Source organism: Ictalurus punctatus, chromosome 3, assembly GCF_001660625.3.
Source record: "Ictalurus punctatus breed USDA103 chromosome 3, Coco_2.0, whole genome shotgun sequence".
Lineage (NCBI taxonomy): Eukaryota > Metazoa > Chordata > Actinopteri > Siluriformes > Ictaluridae > Ictalurus > Ictalurus punctatus.
Window position 1 is genome coordinate 27,549,265 of NC_030418.2, and position 23,657 is coordinate 27,572,921.

Consider the following 23,657-nt stretch of genomic DNA (forward strand, 5'->3'; position numbering starts at 1 on the left):
TTCTGGTAAAAAATAAATAAATAAAATAAAATAAACCAAAATAATTTAGTATTTTCGCATCTTCAAAGTAGACACCCTCTTATCTAGAATTTCCAGAAATGTATTCTTGGCATTTTCTCAACCGATTTCTTGAGGAATTTCCCTGAGATGCTTTTTAAACAGTATTAAAGGAGTCCCCACCTACGCTGGACACTTATTGGCTGCTTTTTGGAATATTTCGCTCCGAGTCATCAGTTTAAAAAAATAAAATTTTTTGTAAATAAAATGGTAGTTTTCTAATGAAAGAAACGAATACGTTGGCACAATTCTATTTTTGTCTACAACACAGATTTCAAACATCTAATCATACACCTTCAGATCAAACGGTTTTTAAGATCATGAGAAACATTTCAGTCGAGTGTCTCCACACTTCTGATCGGTGGTGTGCGTGTCTAGACTGAGTAAGAACCTAATCACTTAAAACAACAACAAAATGTTCACCAACTACTGAACTGATCCACTCAGACTATCAGACCATGAGCACAGTGCCGTCCTGCACAAATTTAATTAACAATCTGTCACATCCACGGCTTTGAACAAGGATTTGTCCCACTGTATTTGTGGCTCTGTGTGTGTGTGTGTGTGTGTCTGTGTGTGTGTGTGTGTGTATGAGACTGTGTGAGACACTAACCTCAGCAACTCTCTCCAGCAGAGGCTCCAGCCAGTGTTCATTACACTCACAGTGGCTGTCCAGGAAAGTGAGGACACTGGCCGTGGACGCATCTGCTCCTCGGACACGTGATCGCATCAGACCTGAGACAGACACACACACACACACACACACACACACACACACACACACACACGTTTTACTATCCTTGTGAGGAACTTCCAGTGACATCATTATTAATGCAGCTAATTAATGCGATGCTACACATCAATCTTACTCTAATCTAACTTTAACTGCAACATCAGTACGGAAACATTTCCTCTTTTAGTTCCAAAAACAAGTGTCCAGTGGTCAAAAATGTCCGATATTCCTATTCTTATACGGGGATATAAATACCACCGCACCACAAAACAAACGTAGAACACAAAACACACAAATGCACACAGAAACACATACGCACACACAGAAACATGTTTAAACACACAAACACACACAGAAACACATTTAAACACACAAATGCGCACACAAACGCACAAATGCAGACAAAACACACACAAATGCAGAGACAAACACACACACACAAATGCACACACAAACACCCATGCAAAATACACAGCCTCACAAATGCACACATACACAAACAGGCGCATGCACACTAAACAAAAAAGTACTCAAAAGCATGTGCAGACAAAAATCACACACACACACAAAAACACCTTGCATGCACACAAACAACAAAGCGCAAAAAGACAAACTCACGTGTGCAGACAAAATCACGTGCGCGCACACACACACACACACACACACACACACACACACACACACACACACACACACACACAGGCACTGCTTCCCTGTGGCTGGTGTAAGAACACAGAGCACTCCTGGCTGTTTCTAATCTGCACTGGAGGAATGTGATCTGTGATTCTGTAATCACATAAATCTACAGCGTGACTCGAACATCTCTGTGAACTTCCCAAACTCCTGACAGCACCCTAACGCATTTCTGGCTGCAGTCACTGGAAGGACTTCATCATACTAAATAACAAAATCATGTCTCTCAATTAATGTCCAAAACCTCTGTCCTGTCCACAAAACTCTGTTTATACACATCACACTGCAGTTCAGCTGCTTGGCATCTCCCACAGCTGTTAGAATTTCATGTCCTTTTCGATGAAGTGTTATTAAACCTCCATCCATCAAATTAAAACTCACATTGACTACATCACAGTGTTAAAAGAACCAAGCGTGTATGGAACGGAGGTAAAGAAACAGCTGAAATGAAAAACAGAAGTATTTTGGATATCACGAGCACCTTCCAAAAACGACGCTCTCTCATAACAAAGCATTTATATTGTTTAACACCATTTTCTCCTTGCACTGTGTAGAAAAGCTGCGTGTTTGAGATGAGGCTGTTTGTGGTGCTGGTTGTCATTAAAAATCATGTGGCTTCTCCACTTCCCTCCAGCTAAGCAGCCTGATTGCTTGATTGTTACTTAGCTGGAAATCTGAGCAGGTAAACGACAAAAACTGGGAAAATCCATTAGACTGAGTCTGAGGCCATCAAGTAATAGAGATACAAAGATAATTTCTATCATTTCATTTTTTTAAAGCTGCACTATTGTTGCTACAATAAACTGTTTATTTACTTGCAGAGCTTTTCTAAACCACTGGAATGTGTTGAATGTTTTCCTGTCTAGCCAGCGTAGAGGAGAGCAGAAGCATCTAATAGGAATATTTCCCATTAACGTCCACTAAAATAAAAATCCATATACTTCTGATAGAAGAACATTTAATATTTGGCTACATTTACGGTTCTATATATTCACAGTAGGAATTATATTACTTTATACCACAGCACTGTTGAATTCTCGATTCTGATTGGTCAGATGGTGTTGATTCATTTATTATAACAGCAACTCCCTACTTGCACAGCTATATCTATATCTATCTATCTATCTATATATATATATATATATATATATATATATATATATATATATATATATATATATATATATATATATATATATATATATATATATATATACACACACACACACACACACACATATATATACACACATATATATATACATATATATACACACACACACACACACACACACACACATATATATATATATATATATATATATATATATATATATATATATATATATAAAACAAACTACACAAGTACCACTGATTTGCCAACAATTACATCCATCCACCTTCTATACCGCTTATCCTTTTCAGGGTCACAGGGAAACCTGGAGCCTATTCCAGGGAGCATCGGGCACAAATCAGGGTACACCCTGGACAGGGTGCCAATCCATCGCAGGGCAAACAATCACACACACATTCACACACCCATTCATACACTACGGACTTTAGACACGCCAATCAGCCTACCATGCATGTCTTTGGACTGGAGGAGGAAATCAGAGTACCCGGAGGAAACCCCCGCAACACGGGGAGAACATGCAAACTCCGCACACACAGGGCCACGGTGGGAATCGAACCCCCGACCCTGGTGGTGTGAGGTTTAATTTATTAATTAATGACAAATCAGATTCGAGAAATCAACCGTGCTGTGATATCAGTCAGTATAAAAGTTTGCAGCTCCCTTTCGTAATGTTGTATAAATATTCTCTAATACCATTTATATCTACCTTTCGCCTTTATTATCACCTCCATCCACTTCTATATCATCCGAAATGCTTTTGAATTCTTTCAAATGTATTATTGTTCGTATTGTTTGTGTAGAAAAACAGTCTAGTTGTATTATATTTTTGAAATGAATAATGTTAGGATAACAGATTATGAATGTAGGCCATATTGAAGTCCTCTAGGGAGGAGCAGACATTACATAACCTGCAGTGTCATTAACATACTGACCTTCTCGTCTATCGTTTCGAAGAATCCGGACTTTCTCGATTTTCCCGAGCAAGGCCCCGTCTTCAGCTGAAGAAACAAATGAAGAAGGAGAGTTCATTTAAAGTTGGTGAACACAAAACAGACACTAAAGCCCAGGAAGCAGGACGCGCATGTCCATTTTGTCAATAAGCTAATCAGGTCATGTCATGACAACAGAGGAAATGACCTCAAATCAAGTCTGGAAAATGAAGGAAATAAGGTGCGTCTGCTTGAGGGATGTAAGGAATATGGATGCGCGTGGAAAGCTGGAGATGGAAGCACTTACGGTTGTCGCTGTAATCGTCTACGAGGATAATTTCTTTGACGAGATGGGCAGGACTCTTCTTCAGAACACTGCAGCGAGAGGTTCAGGAGTTAAACGGGTTCTCTTACGCAAGAGCTTTACATTGTGTACTTTAAACAAGTGGTTACGCTAAACGTTATCAGCAGGGGCAAAATGATGGAGTGCTCGGCGGCGTTGCACTGCGCGTGGAGTGCTCTCTAATGTTGTGTAACTCGAACACAGCAGACAGTACAGAGAGCTGGGCATGAGGAGCTCCCGTGCAGAAAGCTCACCTGATTATAGTGCGTAATAAAGCAGATCGAGCTTCGTTATGGAATGTGATCACCACGCTGGATGCAGGCATATCGGTCCTCCACTGCTTATGGCGACAGCTGCCAGGGTGAGAGGGTGAGAGAGAGAGAGATCATGAATATTTGTAAATTACATTAGAACTGAAGTTTATCAATATTTCATCGCACTACCAAGAAGTATTATAATTTTGAGGTAGCAAACTACTACAGCAACAACTTCTACTACGATGACAACAATATATACAACTCCTGCTAAGACAATAGCCACTCCTACAACAAGAACTACTACTACAACTACAATGACAACAACATCTGACACTAACTACTAGAACAATAAAACTGAAACAATAATGTCCACTTATTTTAATTTTTCGATTCGTGTGTGGCAAAATATATATTTTTAAAATTATTATATATATATATAGTACATTCTGTTGAAGTGTTTACTTGAAATTAATTTCAGTATCCCTTCTCAGTCCTGGACATTGCACATCTGGACACAGGTTGGAATCCTGCAGCCTTTTCTTTAGTTAAAGGTGAGAAAGCACACGCTCCTCTCTGGTACAAGATCAGGAGCCTGGCAGAATGTCTCATTGCTGATACTCATGAGAGCAGCATCACTCCGCAAGTCTGCACTCGTACACACGCACAGCACCATGCATTGCAAAGTTTAACCTCAGACCAGAGTGAAGGTGATGGACCGACCTGATCTCATGCAAAATTCAAAATTCACAGAATATCTAAACAGGAGAATGCCAAATGCTTATTTGCATGAGCTTGCTGGATGCTGGAACCTGAATGTGGATTCTGTACTTTCATTTGTTTACAACACACACACCTTACTCACAGCTTCCTCCGCCATTTCCACCTGAAGAGCAGGACACTTTTCCATCACTGTATCACTGTACAGACTCGAGGACAAGCGTTTCTGAGGAAAATCTCTAACACGTTCCCTATTTCCTTATTCCAGGAGAGGAGTCATACCTTATGGCATATTTTAAAGAAATGAAAAAGCACTTCAAGAACCCCTGAGAATGATTTAGATGATTTAATACTTTGTAACTATGATATTGTTGCTATTTCATAATAATCTGTAGTTTCTTGTTGATACTTTACAGGTTGTATTCACGCTCTAGACCCAGTAAAAACACAAAGAGATGGAGAAGATGCAAAAAATAATACAAGATAAAAAACTGGATACACAAATATAGCAATTCAAGCTAACTTCACATTCACAGCTCATTCAGCAGGATGTATTTCTGATACGTTAAATCTGCAGTGCTGCTCGGGTCCCAGATTCAAGCTACGACTGCTCTGAGAAAATGCCAAAAATATCCACACACACACACAGGGGTACGTTCTTGAAGGAATAAAGACCATATGCTTTCCATCATCACTTCCCTTTTAAATAAAGTGCTTTAATAACAAAAGGTCAAACATCACGCGTCCTTCTCACCCCAGTAAACACATGCACATCCAAATACAGCCCCGTTTTATTAATAACAGGCTGACAACACGCTGGCAAATCCCAAGCACAAGAGCAGCATTTAAAATCTTTAAAAGTATCTACTACGTGCGTTCTCAGTCTCAGCCTGGACAATCAGGTCTGACCCTGGATCGATCTGTTTGAGGGTGTAATCACTGATTTGTATGCATGTGGACAAATTCTTCCCAGACTGCAGCTCGATTAGACAATTTTATATGCCACTTCTGATGTGGAAGAAATGCATTTTTGCTAAATAAAAGATAACTGGCACATTAATTTATCTTCCGAATAAATTAATTATAAAGGAATAAGGCTGCATTTGACTTCTATCAGAAGTCACAGCTTGGAATGATGACATTTACCAGGCATTTGAGCTACAAAGTAAAAAACAAAACAAACAAACAAACAAAATAAATCACACATATGGACACCATGTCCTTCCTTTGTTAGCAAAGAGCTAGCCAGTGATGAGTGATGTATATTTTCCTCCTCAAATCTGCATAGACAGTATGTTGAAGGTGTATGAAAGGTGAAGTGAATAACAATGACAACGTTTACATGGACAGCAGTAATGTAATTACTGACCTTATTCAGAATAAGACAATATTGTGATTAAGGTGTTTACATGAGTTGCTTTTAGAATACTCCTGTCATGTTCCCGTTTTACACGTTATAGAACATAGATGGATTAACGGCACACGTCATTACGACATCACGCCGTCCGACGTTCCCTCCAGAATTTCACGTATCGACATACAGTTCATCTTCGTTATGGCATCGTATACAGTTTTGGGTGTTACATTTTTAATCTTATGAAAGCTTCGAGTGCAGTTAATTATTTGTCATGCTGTACGTGCAAATACACGACTGATTGAAGCCAGTGGCTGTGTCCGAAACCGTGTACTTACCCACTATATAGTAACCGAGATACGTGTATTTCTCTTACTATATAGTAGGTAAGTATGCGGTTTGGGACGCAGCCGTGCTCTCTTGTTTGTCCTCAAACGGTTGAGCACTGCCGTGTGTGTACGTGTCCTGTCACAAAAATGCAGTGAAAACTCCCACACGGCGTTAATAGTGTGATTAAGGTGTTTACATGTCTGTAATTCACTTCCATAATGCGACTAAAACAGGAATATGTTTGAATGTCTTAATTCAGTTTGTGTTTACTTCGAGAATGACTTTAATCAGATTAAGGTCATAAAAAATTGCTGTTCACATGGTAGTTTCTTAATCAGAGTATTGTCTTAATCGGGTTAATATCGGATTAGTGTTATCCATGTAAACGTACTGACTGATTATCTCGTTACAATGGCACCTGTCAAGGGGGGTGGGATATATTAGGCAGCACGTGAGTTCTCATTCAGTACGTTTACATCAAGATCTACTGATTAAACAGGTGGAATCAGGTATGGTTCCTGCTTGGTTGGAATGAAAACCCCTGCACCCACACCGGCCCTTTGCGGAAAAGATTGGACACCCCTGCCCTATAATGTCTACATGCTAAAATAAATGCACAAAAAAAAGTGCACTTCTATGCTGCATGTGTAATTGAAGAGAATCGTGCTTTTTGTGACGTGCACGTCTGTATGACTCAGAAAATCCAGCTCATTATTTAGGCCATTCCGGGCTTAGTTTAAATGAATATTATAGAACATACTGAGAAGTATGCCTTCTTTTTATTTCCAAATTGAGCCTTGTCCCAAATTCCTCTTGCTGTCTTTGTCTATTCAGCTGCACAATGAGCCGTTTCTGTCTTCTCACTATTCCTGCATTGGTTTAAAAAAAAAAAACCTATATCGGGCAGAGATCTTTCAGAGAGACTCTTTCAGCAGATTATCACATTAGTCCATTAAATACAGCCTGCAATTTTGCTTCCTACAGAACTTGACTATGATTATATAAAAACCTGGGGTGCACTTCTGAGACTAGAAAAGAAAAAACACAAGATATAATCTAAGCAAATTTAAGTGAAGTACAGACTACAGTTGATTAAAATATTTCTATTAAGTAATCAAGTGCTAAGTCGCCAAAGATGTCTTTCGATCAAGAGCGATTGTTTGCAGTGTGGAAATGTGAAAAAGTACAAAGCCTGTTTACTAATGCATGGTGATAAAGGATGAAAGCTTCACAACATTTCATATCACCAAAACAATCAGCCTTTGTGTGTTATTTAGGAAAATCCCATTTAAAAATAAAAACATTCAGTCATGTCTGCCTAGCAAACAAAATGACCATGAACCTTCAAACAATCAGGCGCTTTCCTGGTGCTTATAATAAACACCATCAATCTGACTCCCTCTAGTCTAATCAGTAAAGTGTACTGCATCCAGATGTCCTCATGAATCTCAGCATGGCAGGAGTTCAGACTACCTCCAAGCTTGCATGCTATGCAACCACGCATGCCAAAACTGCAGGCCAAACTTTCTGCCATGCATCAAGTGCCCACTCACTACATGCTCTGACAGCTCTGAACAGATCTTTAAAGAGAACCTCCAGCGAATCCCATACAAAATGTAACAAAAACATGGTCATGCCATCAACCAAATGAAAACAATTTGGGCGTATGCAGAAAAGGCAATAAGAGTGTTTACAGGAGGAGAGACGCAGCCAAACCACCCAATAGAGTGGTGCAGGGATAACGTCATTTTGTACCGGAAGCCGGAAGTTATCATCCCACCGGTTCCCTTGACAAAAGGGAATAGGATTTTCACCCAATAGGATTTTCATATAGGCTTTTGGATTATTGCAAATAAATAAGCTCTGAGATCAACAAAAGTTTACAAGACCAACCGATTTTGCGCATTTTTTTTTGGGTTGCGGTGATTGAGGTGGATAATTTTTTTTATTCGATAAGACGACATGCGCATGAACTACAACGGAAACACATTTTTACCGAATGTGATGGGCATCATAAAAAATCATGTGACTTTACCTCAACAAATCATGCGATTGGATAATTGACTCAGAAAAGTAAACTGGGGCACGGTGGGTCACATGACTGGACTACGCAGCGGACCAATCTTGTTGCACAGCATCGAAAATGCTGCTTTTGTCATTCTGAAATGCCTGAGCCAAAATCTGTCATCGAAACGATCTGGTATAATTACCTGCCAGAACTGTCTCACATGATTATGTTGCCAAACATCAGGCATCTGCCTCCAATCACAAAATAGCATGAGGTGTGTGATGGGGTTTCGTCTGCACGCTCTGAAGAGCAAGTCATTTATTATATTGGAAAAAAGAGCCACAGTGTCTTCCCCAGTTGCAACATCTTCCATTTATATTAATACTTGCGCTTGTATTAATTCTTTACCATTTGTATTAATACTAATTAATGCGCCAGTTTCCCCTGGAAGTGACTATTTTGTTCTCTTGAACACGTGGGATGGAAACGCTGCTTTATTCACAAATGTTTTATGCGCTATTCCAATTTTTCCACACAAGCTACGGAAAATCAAGCCTCATAAATGTACAGTTTTAGAAGTTCTCTCACATGATTATGGATAAATGACTGATTTAACTAGTTTGTCTTAATACCTAACATATGGCTGTGACTTACAAACTCCTTAAGGCTATTCTGCTTTCTCTTTTCCTAAATGTAGGACACAGAATCCTGAGGAATGCTTCGGCATTAGGTCTTGCCAATTCTCCCCCATTTTCTTCCCAATTTGGTAATACGATCTTGCCAAATCCCACCTACAAGCAAACTCTCCCACATCAACTTGGGAGGGTGAAGGCTTCCTCCACGATACATGAAGCGAACCTCTACATCTTTTCAAACTGCTGCCCATGCTGTGTATCAATGCAGCATAACACACTCTTAGCAAGCGCCATCCACCCTCTTTCGCGAACATGAGCTCACAGATACAGACGATTGGCTAATGTCACTGTGATTGACAGGGGTGAGAATACGCCATCTCACATCTCCAGACAGCACGACCGAGAACGACTGAAGCATCGACGGGATCCGGACTTGCGGTCTACGTACAAAAAGGCGAACGCTTTCCTGTTGTGCCACTCAGAAGCAAAGCAGAACAAAAAAAATATATTTTCCATCAACTGGTGTTCAGTTCTGAAATACAAAAACTGAACGGACATGCAAGTACAGTGCACGTCAAACATCTTAATTCGCATAGCCTGTGACTCGACTGATCTGGCTTTCATTCACTGGAGCCCGGAGCGTCATTCCTGTGCCTTCTCACTCGGAATAAGAAAATATATTGTGCAAACAGTCTATACAGGACTGTCAGATCGTTCCAAACATGCACACTCATATAAAAAAAATGCATTAACACGATGAAATAAGCACAGTGTGTGCAAAACTACTTTCTGTGCAACAGCTTTAAAATGCTCATTTATTAAAGTCGCACCAGTTAGAACACTTTAATGAGCTTTTAACGTTTAACTTTCTTAATTTTCTTGAAATACCTCCAGGAGGGAACGAAAGATATCAGAGTTATGGCACAGAATGCGTTGTAGAACAGCCAAAGACGTTCTGTTCTGCCTTTAAGATATGCTGAGGGCACAAACACACAGAGCTTTATAAAGTCAAGATAAGGAATGAATGGACTTGCTTGTTGAGTCCTTGAGCTGATAAAACATTTCAGTATAGCGTATCTTCTGGTCTCCTTGGAGGAGGGTGTAATCTTTACAGCTCTTCTGAATGTTTAATTGATTGCGGTAGTGTTTATTCAATTTGCTTTTCTTGACAACTGATCTGAGGTGATTGATCATGTAGAAGATGATTGCTTATGAATTATACATAATTAATTCTGTTTTTAGCTTTTAGTCACTTCCATTTTAAAAGGCTTCTTGACTGGATTTCAGTTACAATCCTTCAGGTTTATCTGCAGACCACAGCATGCCTTTCCTCACCAGTAAAATAAAAACCCCATCGAAACAAGAAGCAACATGACCAGAACTAATTGCGTTCCTCAGCCAAAGGAACAGCTTGCTATCACATATGCTATGGTCTCTGCGTTAGAGTGAAACCCAAAAACATTGTTTTTAGGTGGACTAAAGATCTGCTTTCACCAGTTGACAGAACATACCAAACAGACTCGGGTACAAAAGAAAAAGTGCTCAAATTTCCATTCAAAGGGAGGTGAAACATTGTGTGAGGCCTGAAATACAGTGTTCGCTAGTCCTGAGTAAACATTTACTTCAGCCTTGTGCTTCATGTTGACTTTAGCCCATAATTCCATGACTAATGTTCTTGCAGAGACTTGGGCTGATGGACTGCCTGGATCCTCCAAAGCTACAACAGACAGCAGAACAAGTGGACTTGAGAAAATCAATAACTGGACAGTTTTTGGAAGCACTAACATCTCCAGGCTTAAAAAGAGCATACACAATGGGCAAAAGATAAGGAGATGAGCAGATGGTCACCAGTCGTAAAATACTGTTATCTTCCAGAGAGCTGCTCATGGCAGCCTAATGCAAAGATACACTGTTTGAATATTTACAATGGAACATTACACACTTCGACATAATTTACTTACGCTTGCCAGAATCCCTGCTCAGTCAGAGTCGCAAGCATGCTAGCTAGAAAAAGCTGCTCTATAAATAACCCAGCCGACCATGTGAAACGTATTCTATAAGGACCAGAACCACTTGTGAACCAGATTTCCACATGGTGAAACTCCATTAGCACAACAGTCATCATGTCTGTTAGTATGATCATGCTTGTGCATGGAATGTACTGAGGATCAGGGGATTTCTCACTCTGTCTCCACTTCCTGCATGTCAACAGTACATCGGGGAGTCCTGGGAGTGCTCTGCAGCTTCACATGCGAAAGCACAAGCCGATATAAACAGACTGTGCGTCTTGCCCACCAAGCAGCGACCTTCTGGAGCTCGGCAACTGTTGTTGGAAGCTGCTGTGTACACTGGAATTACGACAGATAAACACCTAAAAATCCTCCTGCTGTTTGTTTTCCCACAACTTCAGCCTTTCACATCACTGTGCTCCTCATCACAGCGTTCAGCAGCAAAACAATACGCATAATACATTTCTCAACTAGCACTGTTCTCATGGTCATAAATTAGACATGAACCTAGTACAATCTGAACCCATATGAAAGCATCAGCAGCAAAAAAATAAATACATAAATAAATAAATAAATAAAATGGAAGCATCACCAGATCTCAACCCAGTTGAACACCTATGTGAGATTCTGGCCGGGTTTGGTGAGCCTGTGCACACTGTAGCCTCAGACTGCGGTTAGCGGCTGACAGAAGTGTAACTCAGTGTGGTCTTCTGCTGTTGTAGACAGTCTGCCACAACGTACAAGCATTCTGAGTTGCTTTCCTGCTCACCACGGTTGTAAAGACTGGTTATTTCCGTTACTGTAGACTTCCTGTCAGCTCAAACCATGGTCAAGTACTGACATCACATTTTATTCCCCCCCATTCTGATGTTTGATGTGAACATTAACTGAAGGTCTTGACCTGCATCTGCATGATTTTATGTACACAGCACTGCTGTGACAATTGACTGATTGGATAATTGGATGTACATAGTATAAAGTGCACAGTTCTTTAAAATATTCATTTCTATTTAATCCATTAACCTCCCATGACCCAGTGGTGGGTCTTGGCCTTCCAATCACGGGATCGCAACCCATTTGAACACCAATGGGAGTTTGTGGACCGACGTTTTAGATGGCAACTAAGGGAATATCTTTAGGAAGAATAGTGTTCATCTCTCCAGTTCAGTTCCAGAGATTTGTACAAACAAACCAAGCGATAATGAAGCTGTTCTGGAAGCTTGTGTTGGCCTAACACCTTACTAACACACTGTATTTTGTTTCTTCCTTTAATTTGTCCATCTGTATATTAACTACACCTTAAAAAGGCATGAAAAGGATTAGACTTTAGACAAATGTCCATTACGATGCAATGGCGAAGATAACAGACCCAACATGTACATTGCCAGTAATAAAAAAATCCTTTTATTAAAGCAGTTTTCAAACCTACCGAGGACACTTTTATTTTTTTAATAAGTGATGTCTGAGGTTTTATTATTTTTCTTATTACGCCAGATATTATCCGTTGTTAATTTCCACCCAGTATGTAGTGCTCGTATAACAGGATATCTACTATTCTGGAATGGTGAGTGCTCACACTCACTTCCCCTCTGACAAACTGTCAAAGTTTCTGAGCTGCTGCTAATGCAATACTGGAGGGCAGCGCTTACTGCCCAGTTCTGCCCTAGCAGACAGCAATGACGGGCCAACTTTCAGTTTAACAGAGAGCCATTCTACCAACCTCCATTACCTTTTCCATTAGACTCGATTAGAGAGACATTTTACGTCCTTCATTTTCACGGTCATGGAACAGATTAAATAAGCTCTGGGTATTGGACACCTCGCCTAACTGCCTAACTGTCTGCCTCCATCATGTCTTCGTGTATTAATAAAAATAACAAATAAAAGGCCCAGCTGCATTAAAATAAAACACTTCTGTTCTATGGTGGCTTTCAGTAAACCGCTCTAATGCGCAGAATAAAACAGACAGGCTGCTATTTGAAAGAAAGCTTTGTCTTACCATAATGTACGCTCTAGCAAGGTGCATTATAAACAGAAACAGCTTCCACAAAAATATAAATGATGTGTAAAACTGGGAACAGGCCAAATCTGGCAGAATAATACACTGGCAGAGCGAAATGAAAAGCTGTGAATAGACCTGCTGTTAAATCACCAAAACCTTCCCAGTCTCTGAGAAACATGCAGATGGGAGCAGAGATGTTGAAAGACAATAACGGTGATTAGATGGAAGAAATACGATTATTTTCTTTCCCACCAGGGTGCCACAATCGTCTCCTGGTCTAATGACGTGGCTTTTGCTAATCATAGAGCGGAGTGGGTGTGGTGCACATTAGACGCACGACACGTCGCACAAAAGCAGGAACACGTCTCTCGATGCTGCATAGCGGCAGTGAGGAACGAGAGAAGCACATCCTGGAGAACGCTTGAATTACTCTGCTTGCGTTCCATGTCACTCAGTACTTAAGTGCTGAACAATACTCAACATACAACAATGAAATAGAGATGATCACAAACGCAGCTGGGTTGGGATTAATTGACTTCATTTCACCGGGCCCAAAATGTTATCAAAAACTAATAACTACTTTTCTTTCTAGAGCATACATTATTTTTGTAGCATGACGAAAAGGAGCAAAAAGCTTGGGGGAATGCGCTTATGAGACAATAAATCAATGACTACATTTACATGGACAGCAGTAATCTAATTATTGACCTTATTCTGAATCAGACAATATTCTGATTAAGGTGTTTACATGAGTTGCTTTTAGGATATTCCTTTCATGTTCCAGTTTTACATGTTCTAAAACATAGACGGATTAATGCCACACGCCATTACGTCCCCACGGCACGCCGTCCGGCGTTCCCACTAGAGTTTCACGTATTGAAGTTTGTCTTCGTTATGGTACCGTATACAGATTTGGGTTTTATTTTTAATTTAACAAAAGCTTCAAGTGCGGTTAATTATTTAACCGTGCTGTACCTGCACATAGACGACTGATTGAAGCCACTGGCTGTGTCCGAAACCCCATCCTTACCGACTATACAGTAGCCAAGATACGTGTATTTCTCTTACTATATAGCAGGTAAGTACGCGGTTTGGGACGCAGCCGTGCTCTCTTGTTTGTCCTCAAACGGTTGAGCACTGCCGTGTGTGTACGTGTCCTGTCGCAAAATGCGGTGAAAACTCACACACGACGTTCATAGTGTGATTAAGGTGTTTACATGTCTGTAATACACTTCCATAATGCGACTAAAACAGGAATACTCCACACGTCTTAATTCAGTGTGTGTTTACTTCGAGTGTGACTTTAATCAGATTAAAGTCATCAATAATCGCTGTTTACATGGTAGTTTCTTAATCAGAGTATTGTCTTAATATCGGATTATCGGTGTCCGCGTAAACGTACTGAATGATCAACAATGTGTTGGTGTGATGGAGTGGAATAGAGTCACTCTGAAGTTCATTAATTTCCAATAACAGCAAGTGTTTTATTCCTCGTATACCACAGCAACCTGCCAACGATCATCATTATTAAGAAAACGAGACATGATAGTTACTTTTATTTAAACCCTGCAGCTCGTCATATTAGAGAAAATCTTCCGTCAGGAAGACTCTCCTGTGGCGGAAAACCTACCGACTGACACTGGGGGCTCCTTAAAGAAATGTTAAACGTCTAATACAGAAAACGGTGCCATATCAACAAACATTTTGCTTTGTTAAATAACATGCTTTTTAAATCTGTTCATCATTAGCAGTAGATTATGTGAAGCATCTGCCATACACATCCCTGTGAATTAGCTCTAGCTATACAAACCGTAACGTATTACATCAAGCACATTAAAATAAACCCGTGCTTTAAATTACAGCCAGAATGATCAAATCAGAGCTGCTGTTATAGAAAATGACTTTCACTCGATTTAAAAATTCAAAGGCTAAAAACAAGCACAGATGAATGTTTAGAATATTGAGTCCGTTTTGTAGCTTATGCAAGTCTGTCAAAACGCATTTCCTTCACATACTGCGACACTGTTTCCACATCATTTGGAAATTATGCATCAATTTACTGACTTAATGTAAAATGAAGTGATATTAGGAGAAATGTAATTAGCTTTTTCCAAACAGGCTTCGATCACTGTAGCGGAATCTCAAATAGTACTACTTAGGTAAACATATCGATGCCATCACTTCATTACGCTATACATGGTGACCTGGGATAAGGCGTAACGGTATGAATTATTCCTGCATGAGAGTGGAGTTAAAAATGGTGGACGGTTTTTGTGGCTCACCCAAAAATGTCTAAAAATCATGCTTCGAAACAAATCTGAGTGTACGATAAAGCGTTTGCTTTTAGGTGATTAGACAGCATTTGAATCACTATTTATGCAGAACAACTAGGACACCAGCTCCTAGTCCAACGTTTCACCATTTCTATTGAATTACCAAAAAGTCAGCACAAGAAAATGCATGAATCTGTGTTTCCTTCCACCACGGTCATGCAAAAGTCATGAAGATGTAAAAATGATTAGGGAGACGAGAGCACAATACCCAAAACTGCATGACAGTTTCAGAAAGAGCTTCAAAACAGCAGCATGATGGAGAGATCTGACATTTAATTTAAATGTATGTTCTTCATTCATTCATCATTCTTCACCTGTCTAAACAGCACGATCTAGCTGTAGCTGCATTCATGCCATGTTGTAATTACTGTAATTACGAGATTAAGACTTGTAAAAAGCATTCACTTGTAGTCCTTGTAGAACTCGTAATTATAACCTATAAACTAGGAATTCTCTGAGTGCTCCGATTTGTACCACCTGACCTCTGTAATATTTAACAATCCTATACAAATGTGATCTAATGTTGTAGTTATGTATTTTGCAGGTCTCAATCATCATACGCTGATTAATTTAGGCGCCCGAGGACATGAACAGCTCCTTGTAGAACGTCCGGGGTGTCATCTAGTAATTCCGACATGGTGTGTATGCATGTGACTTACATCATCGTTTATTTTATTCATTTATTTAAAAAACTTTCCACAGATCTTTTTCTGTATAACTTTAACATCCATATGCTTAAACCGTATTCTGCCTCACTGGTAAGAGTTTCTGGATGAAAGTGTCCGAATTATAAATGAATGAATGGAAATGTAACAAGAGAGGAGGGACTCACTGGTCGTGTCTGGTGTCTGGGACGCCGCGGTCCATTCTCAATTTGTCGCTCTCCACCTGGTTGAACTTGTTTCGGGCATAGGGATCCTGTCCCGGCTTCACCACTGTCGCCCCGACATATAGGTCCTGATCAAAGTCCTGCCACCTGACCTTCCCTGGAAAACACACACACACGCACACACACACACACACACACAAAGAACTTTAGCATACAGGCTTTAGAGAGTGTGCAGTAATCAGATGGCTGTGTGTTCTGAGGTAAAGCTCATATGTCGGCAATAAATAAATAAAACTGAAGGTAATGCTCTAAATCATGATTCTCGAAGTGGGGTCCATGAAGCATAACCAACAGGAGTGATTTTTTTTTAAAATTTATTTTGTTACAGTAGTGGAAACCACAACCCACATTTACACAGTTATTATATTTAGGCGTCCAAGCACCAAAGTCAACTAAGACCGAATGTGATCTAAGGAATAGAAAAATGTTCCTTGACAAATTTAAAACGAAAATGTTCATGGCATAAATCTTTACTGAGGGGGTTTTCTGGAGTGTAGTTTACACTTACAGGAGTTAGAGCTCCTTTTCTAAATGACCTGGTCCTCTGTGGGTTTGTAGAAGTGTCCAAATCAAATTTGGCTAAAACGTCAACATCATAAGACATCTCTGGTAACAATTACCAGTTTGAGAAGAGCATCCAGCATTATCAAGGACTCGACACAACCCGCTCATCATATATTCAATCTCCTCTTTCTTTTCCAAGGCAGTCATCATCATGAACAGTGCATTAACATAACAGTACCTCAAAGTGATGACACAGACCACTTATGGATATTAACGACTTAGTGCTGTAACCACAGGGAATCTCTCTAACTACAATCTGTGCAATATCAACAATACAACATGTGCAATAACTAAGAATTTGTGCCATAACTACATTATAAGTAATAACTACAGTATGTGTAATAAAGATTTTGTGCAGTATGAGTGTATGGGAGGAGGGTAGGATGTTAGCTGGTGTTGCCTTTTATTGCATGCTTGTGTATTCAACTAGTTAAATATCACGTTTACAGGAGATGCGACAGCAATTTCACGGTCATTGGCAATGACATTAAACCTTGAAACTTTTAAACATGATACACGAAAACAAGAATTTCCGCTAACTGTTAAAAGAAAACCAAAAATTTAGACTGTTCTGGTTGCCATGTTATTATGCCTCTGACACTGGGTGGAATGGTGGAGGTATTACGCTTCCTGGTTGTCCATCCGTCTAAGATTCTTGTTAGCAGGACCTCTCAAGACGAGTGCTTGAATGCTTGAAGAATTTATATGGTGTTATCATCATAACCAGCATATAAACTCATTAGATATTGGTATCAACCCCAAAAGGGACAAAGTCACAGCAAGGTCAAATGCTTTTCTTCAATAACTTCCGTCAAGTTTGAAATATATTTTTAGGTTGTTTAGGGAATACAAATTAGTAACAAGAAGAAATAGACTTGGTGGTGGTTTAGACATATGGTTAACGCCATTGGCGGTGAACTCAACTTCCATCACCAGAAAATTCCATCTCCTTGTGTTATGTTTATCTAGTATTTCCTAATTATGCAACTGATGTGTGAATGATGTTCAGAGTGATAACTCATTTGCCACTGTACATTCAGACTTAAATCCCATGTATTGTCCTTACAAAAAGTCTGGTGAGGGAATGACTATTCATAAGTGCTAATGTAAGCGATAACAGGAACTAACTTCCACGATACAGTTAACGGTCATCAACGGTTAAAAGCATGAAGTGTCATACATTAATAAGTAAAAAAAAAATTGCAATTGTTATCAAATTGCTGTGGTATGAAGGAAGAATGCACCTTGGGGTGGGATAGTTCTAGGAAACTGATCAACTTTGGGGTGATAACAGAGACTTCACTTTGCATCAGGGCCACATCACACCATCCAACCTTAGATTATTTTCCTATAACAGCATGGCCCTTTTTATATAAAATCACTTCTGTTATTACTAAACATGAAATGATTTTTTAATTGGATAGGACAGAGGGTGCCTTGCACCTCTGGAGCTGGGAGTTCAAATCCTGCTTCCGGGTACTCCGGTTTCCTCTCCCAGTCCAAAGACATGCATTGTAGGCTGATTGGAATTTCCAAATTGTCTGTACTGTGTGAATGTGTGCGATTGTGCCCTGCCACGGGTTGGCACCCCATCTATGGTGTCCCCCGCCTTGTGCCCCGTGTTCCCTGAGATTCCCCTGGCTCCAGGCTCCCCCATGGCCCTGTGTAGGTCAAGCGGTATGGAAAATGGATGGATGGATAAAGTCTGATAGATTTCATGGTCATCTTTAAGATTTGTTATAGATTACATTTAATGTAACATAAAACAATATCTAGCAGTTGCTTTAAGACAATGAAAGTACGTCTTCGAGCGGAATTGAAGTAGAATGACATTTTCCCTTTTCAATTTTGGTGATGGATTATAAAACACTAGACATTTACTTGTGGTTGACACACTTTCAAAAGAAAAACACTTCTCAATTCAGGAAAAGCTGTAGATTCCAGAACTTCATATAGTAAATGTAAAAAAAGATTTTTGCCATGTGAAAGGTTTTCCCAGGCTGACACATATGGCAAATTTCCATTTCAGTGTCAGGAACAGCAGCTGTCTCTACCATTGGTTAATTGGTAGTAGCTGTAATAGCAATCAAGTCAGTGAGACATATGGTAGAATTTGATTCATTTGTCTCTCCTAACAGAAGCCTGGTGGTTATTATGAGCATCGTAATTAGCTCATTTGTCTGATCATGATCTTTCATTAAAGCTCAAGATTCCATCAGAGAGATGAAACCTAAACTAAAGCCAAACTTAAAGCATTGTTAAATAAAGAGAGTGCCCCTGAACATGTATACATTATTTCAGACTGAAATAACCATCACTCTGGGTACAAACTTAATGAGATAACAGCACAGAGCTGAAATCAGAAATCAAAGCATGACCCCTGACCACTGTGGTCTGATTGACAGTGCTTTAAGTTATGGTAGCGAGCTCACTCAAGGTCACTGGTCTGTCTGACCCTACATCATTAAACACCCAAGCAAATATCACTGTGTGGTTAGAAAACAGATTTAAAAACATAAGGTCAAGATTACGAGAAGCACTCAAAAGATTTAAAGTTGGTTTCAAAAGTAGCCGTGATTATCTCCATGTGGAATTCTTATTGGCAATTTTAAAAAGACTCTTGAATTCTGGATTCTGATTAGTCAGATGGCAAATAATTGATTTAATAATATAGTAATATCTTTATACTAAAACATTATTATTATTGTTAGTAGTAGTAGTAAAGGTGGTGGTGGTAGTATTAGTAGTAGTAGTAGTGGTGGTGGTAGAAGTGTATGTAATAGTAGTAGTTGTAGTAGTAGTAGTGGTGGTGGTGGTGGTAGAAGTGTATGTAGTAGTAGTAGTTGTAGTAGTAGTAGTGGTGGTGGTGGTGGTGGTGGTAGTAGAGGGGTGGTGGTAGTAGCTGTAGTGGTGGTGGGGTTGAAGGTAGTAGTAGTTGAAGTAGTGGTGGTGGTAGTAGTAGTTGTATTGGTGGTGGTAGAAGTTGTAGTGGTGGTGGGGTTGGAAGCACTAGTAGTTGTAGTGTTGGCGGTAGTAATAATATTTGTAGTAGTTGTAGTGGTGGTGGGGTTGGAAGTAGTAGTAGTTGTAGTGGTAGTCGTTGTAGTGGTGGTGGGGTTGGAAGTAATAGTAGTTGTAGTAGTGGTGGTGGTAGTAATAATTGTAGTAGAGGTAGTAGTAGTTGTAGTGGTGGTGGTAATAGTAGTTGGTGGTAGAAGTTGTAGTGGTGGTGGGGTTGGAAGTACTAGGAGTTGTAGTAGTGGTGGTGGTAGTAGTAATAATTGTAGTAGAGGTAGTAGTAGTTGTAGTGGTGGTGGTAATAGTAGTTGGGTGGTAGAAGTTGTAGTGGTGGTGGGGTTGGAAGTACTAGGAGTTGTAGTAGTGGTGGTGGTAGTAGTAATAGTTGTAGAGGTGTCGGTAGTAGTAGTTGTAATGGTGTTGGAAGTTGTAGTAGTGGTGGTGGAAGTAGTTTTAGTGGTGGTGGTAGTAGTTGTAGTGGGGTGGTAGTAGTTGTAGTGGTGGTGGGGTTGGAAGTAGTAGTTGTAGTGGTGGTGGTAGTAGTTGTAGTGGTGGAAGTAGTAGTAATAGCAGTTGTAGTAGTGGTGGTGGAAGTAATAGTTGTAGTAGTAGAGGTAATAGTAGTAATATTAGTAGTGGTACTAGTAGCAAACAAAAACAATACAACAAAATAATTTGACCATAAATGATGCAGTTTAATTTCAACACGTTAGTGCACCCAATACAGCAAAACACAGTTTTATTACAATTGATAGTAATTGTCATTTATTTATCTTATATAGAAATCGTGCTGTTGAGTTCTCAAATCTGACTGGTCAGAAATTGTTTATTAATCTTCTAGTAGCTACTACTACAGTACCTTGGATAGTAGTTCTGGCTGTAATAGGTTGAACAATATTACTCCACTTGTTCTAATAGGCTGTTATTTCTATAGTAACAGCTCATACACAGACTTGTACGCGGATACCCCACGTAATCTATGACTAATAATAATCTGATTTTTTTTTTTTTAATCAATGAACAGTTAAACTGAAGGAATAAAACTTCTTAAAACTTCTTTTCCAGTGTGTTCAGTGGGGATAATGCTCCACTGTCATTACCTCAGATATTAAATCCAATTTGCTCGGAATACAATCAAACACGTAGCAAAGTTGTCACTCTATGACGACGCCTAAACAAAGCTGAAGACGTGCAGTCATTACCACCTCAACACCTTTCGTTTTTCTTTGCTTGGGGGAAAAACATGATTGCGTTAGTTCTCCTGCATCAGCCATCATAAGCCGGATTTAAGCAGTGAATTTATGCACAGTGCAGTCGGAAACATTTACAGCGTTGAGAGTGGGTAGATAAAGCCCCAGAGAGATGCCTTTATGGTTGGAAATATTGTTCTTGGCCAGTGAAATGTACCAATATTTGTTTATTTATGCCTGATTACCAAGCAACTTAAACCTGGAGACTTTAAGAGCCTCGCTAAGTTGAGTGTCTGGATAAAAAAGAAGCTTTGGGTAAGACGGGGCTGGAGTTGCGAGATGGATAATGAGCCTGGAAATTCTCTTGCCATTTTTCTGAGCAAATTCATACACGCTGCATAACCAGTAAGCCCACTCCAGGTTATGGAAGGCAGATACGAGTGCATACAGTATAACTCATCTCTCAGCATAATCCAACTTGGCGACCGTCCTGAGTTTCCGAGTAGGAATTGCGAGTTGAGTGGCGGTTTCTTTGGGTTTTTTTCTGAGTTTCAAGAATGCAGTATTAATCCTGCAGTGTGTTTGCATTACACACTGGTGTTCAGGTGGACTCGTACCTGGGGGAAGGGTTTCCAAACTCTGCGCTCTGCTGTCTGTGTTGCTGTGTGCTTGAATTCTGCTCGAACCGAAGCCACTCCAGTCATCCTGTCCAAAAGGGGGGGAAAATGCATAACACATTTTAGTGCTCCTGCTGTTTAATATTGTTGCCATCATGCAGTTAACTTTACTAGTTGCATAACTGTATGCAGACATTTTAATACATACTCCGCCCTCCACTAATATTGGCACCCTTGGTAAATATGAAGAAACGAGGCTGTGAAAAATTGTCTAAAGTATTGAAAAGGGTGCCAATAATTGTTGCACACCTATATTTAACAAAGATATATATATAGAGAGAGATGGATAGATAGATAGATTTGATAAACCCTTGTTTTGTTTGCAATTGTTCGATATCCATGAGAACACAGTATGTTTGTGAATGTTTTGAACAAAATATCAAAAGGTTAAACAATAAAGACAAGTTTTGACTGCCTCCCAATATTAGTGGAGGGCACTGCAGTTATAAACATCACAAATACTATAAACAAGGTCACCAATATTTTGCTTTCTCAGGGTCCATAAACATTTTTTTTTCCATTTCTGCCCAAAAAAAAAAAAAAAAAGTTTTCACAATCATTCAGACAAGCAGTCAGTAATGTACAACTGAATCCCAAACAGGTCTGACTAAAGGTCAGTGATGTTACGAAGGCTAATAAAACTTCTTTTATTAAAATTAAATTGGACACAAACTCTGCGCACTGAGCGTGTACATTCTGGAAGACAGACGGGGTTGTTTGTGATCTTGCAGGTGTGGTGCAGGTACTTATATGCTTATTTTAGCCATTTTCACAAGTTTATCATCACATTATCAGATAAGAAGATACGCTAATTTGACTGTAAACACCGTAGTGAGCCAGGTCCTTACCAGCGCCCCAACTTGTGTACACATTCTGATTCATGACCGAGGGAGCTAAGGAGCTGACTCAGACACACCCTTAGCTACTCTTACTAATGAAGCGGCATATTGCAGTATTGGTAAAAACACCACTGAAATAAAAAATTCTCCCTCTTCAAAATGAACAACAATTTTTTCCTCGACTAAGCGACAGTTAGAAAAGAGACGCACAGCCAACAACACCCCAACGGACCATGTTTGCTGATAACCAGGCAACACCCTAACCCTAAGATACTACAGTACTGCAAAGCCTGACTCAATTCCAGGGACAGGACATAGGATATCGTTCTACAGAACATTTGATTGGACAAATCACAAAGACGTGACAAGTTATGAATCCTGAAAATGTTTTTAGCATTTCACCCAGAAGTGACACACTTTAAACAAGAATATCTCAAACTATTTTTGGGGAACTATCCAAACAATCATATTGGTGCCCATGTAGCACTAAGAGACAGGGACAAAAAGCTCTGAACAGCAATATTTAAAAAAAAAAAAAACAAAAAAAAAAAACACTGTAAAATAAGAGTGCTTAATGCACAAACCCATCCCTCCATGGCACCATGAAATCATGGAAGAAAAGTAGGACCAGTATGAAATCGTGTCTCAAAAAAAGCAAGTGTGCTTCTACTTATGAATTAGGCACATATTATATATAGAGTAACTATAATATATTCACTTTTAAAGGTTAAAAAAATAAAAATTAGGGCCTATATTTCATACTTCTCCCTATACAGTATTGGCGATACAACGCTTGGCGAGTGTACTGGTGAGACGCTGCACGGCCCGTCGACTCAGACATCTCACTCGTGGTCCTCTGATCATGAACTGAGCGTAACCTTGCTCTGCAGTCAAGAAACGTCTGAACACATTCCTTTACCGGAGTTGCTTTAGCTGAACAATGAC

At 39.7% G+C, this 23,657-nt stretch overlaps 1 protein-coding gene across 2 annotated transcripts in view; it reads right to left on the reverse strand.

Moving 5' to 3' along the window:
- galnt2 (UDP-N-acetyl-alpha-D-galactosamine:polypeptide N-acetylgalactosaminyltransferase 2) overlaps nucleotides 1-23,657 on the reverse strand; it is a 136,932-nt gene that overhangs the window by 24,077 nt on the left and 89,198 nt on the right. Inside the window, exons 2-7 of one of the 2 annotated variants that reach the window (XM_017464154.3) lie at nucleotides 21,814-21,901; nucleotides 16,368-16,521; nucleotides 4,145-4,243; nucleotides 3,855-3,922; nucleotides 3,551-3,616; nucleotides 671-792 (exon numbers count right to left, since the gene is read on the reverse strand). In XM_017464154.3, coding sequence (XP_017319643.1) covers nucleotides 671-792; nucleotides 3,551-3,616; nucleotides 3,855-3,922; nucleotides 4,145-4,243; nucleotides 16,368-16,521; nucleotides 21,814-21,901 — 597 coding nt within the window. The remainder of the gene's footprint in view (nucleotides 1-670; nucleotides 793-3,550; nucleotides 3,617-3,854; nucleotides 3,923-4,144; nucleotides 4,244-16,367; nucleotides 16,522-21,813; nucleotides 21,902-23,657) is intronic. The other variant, XM_053679837.1, reaches the window with a different exon arrangement.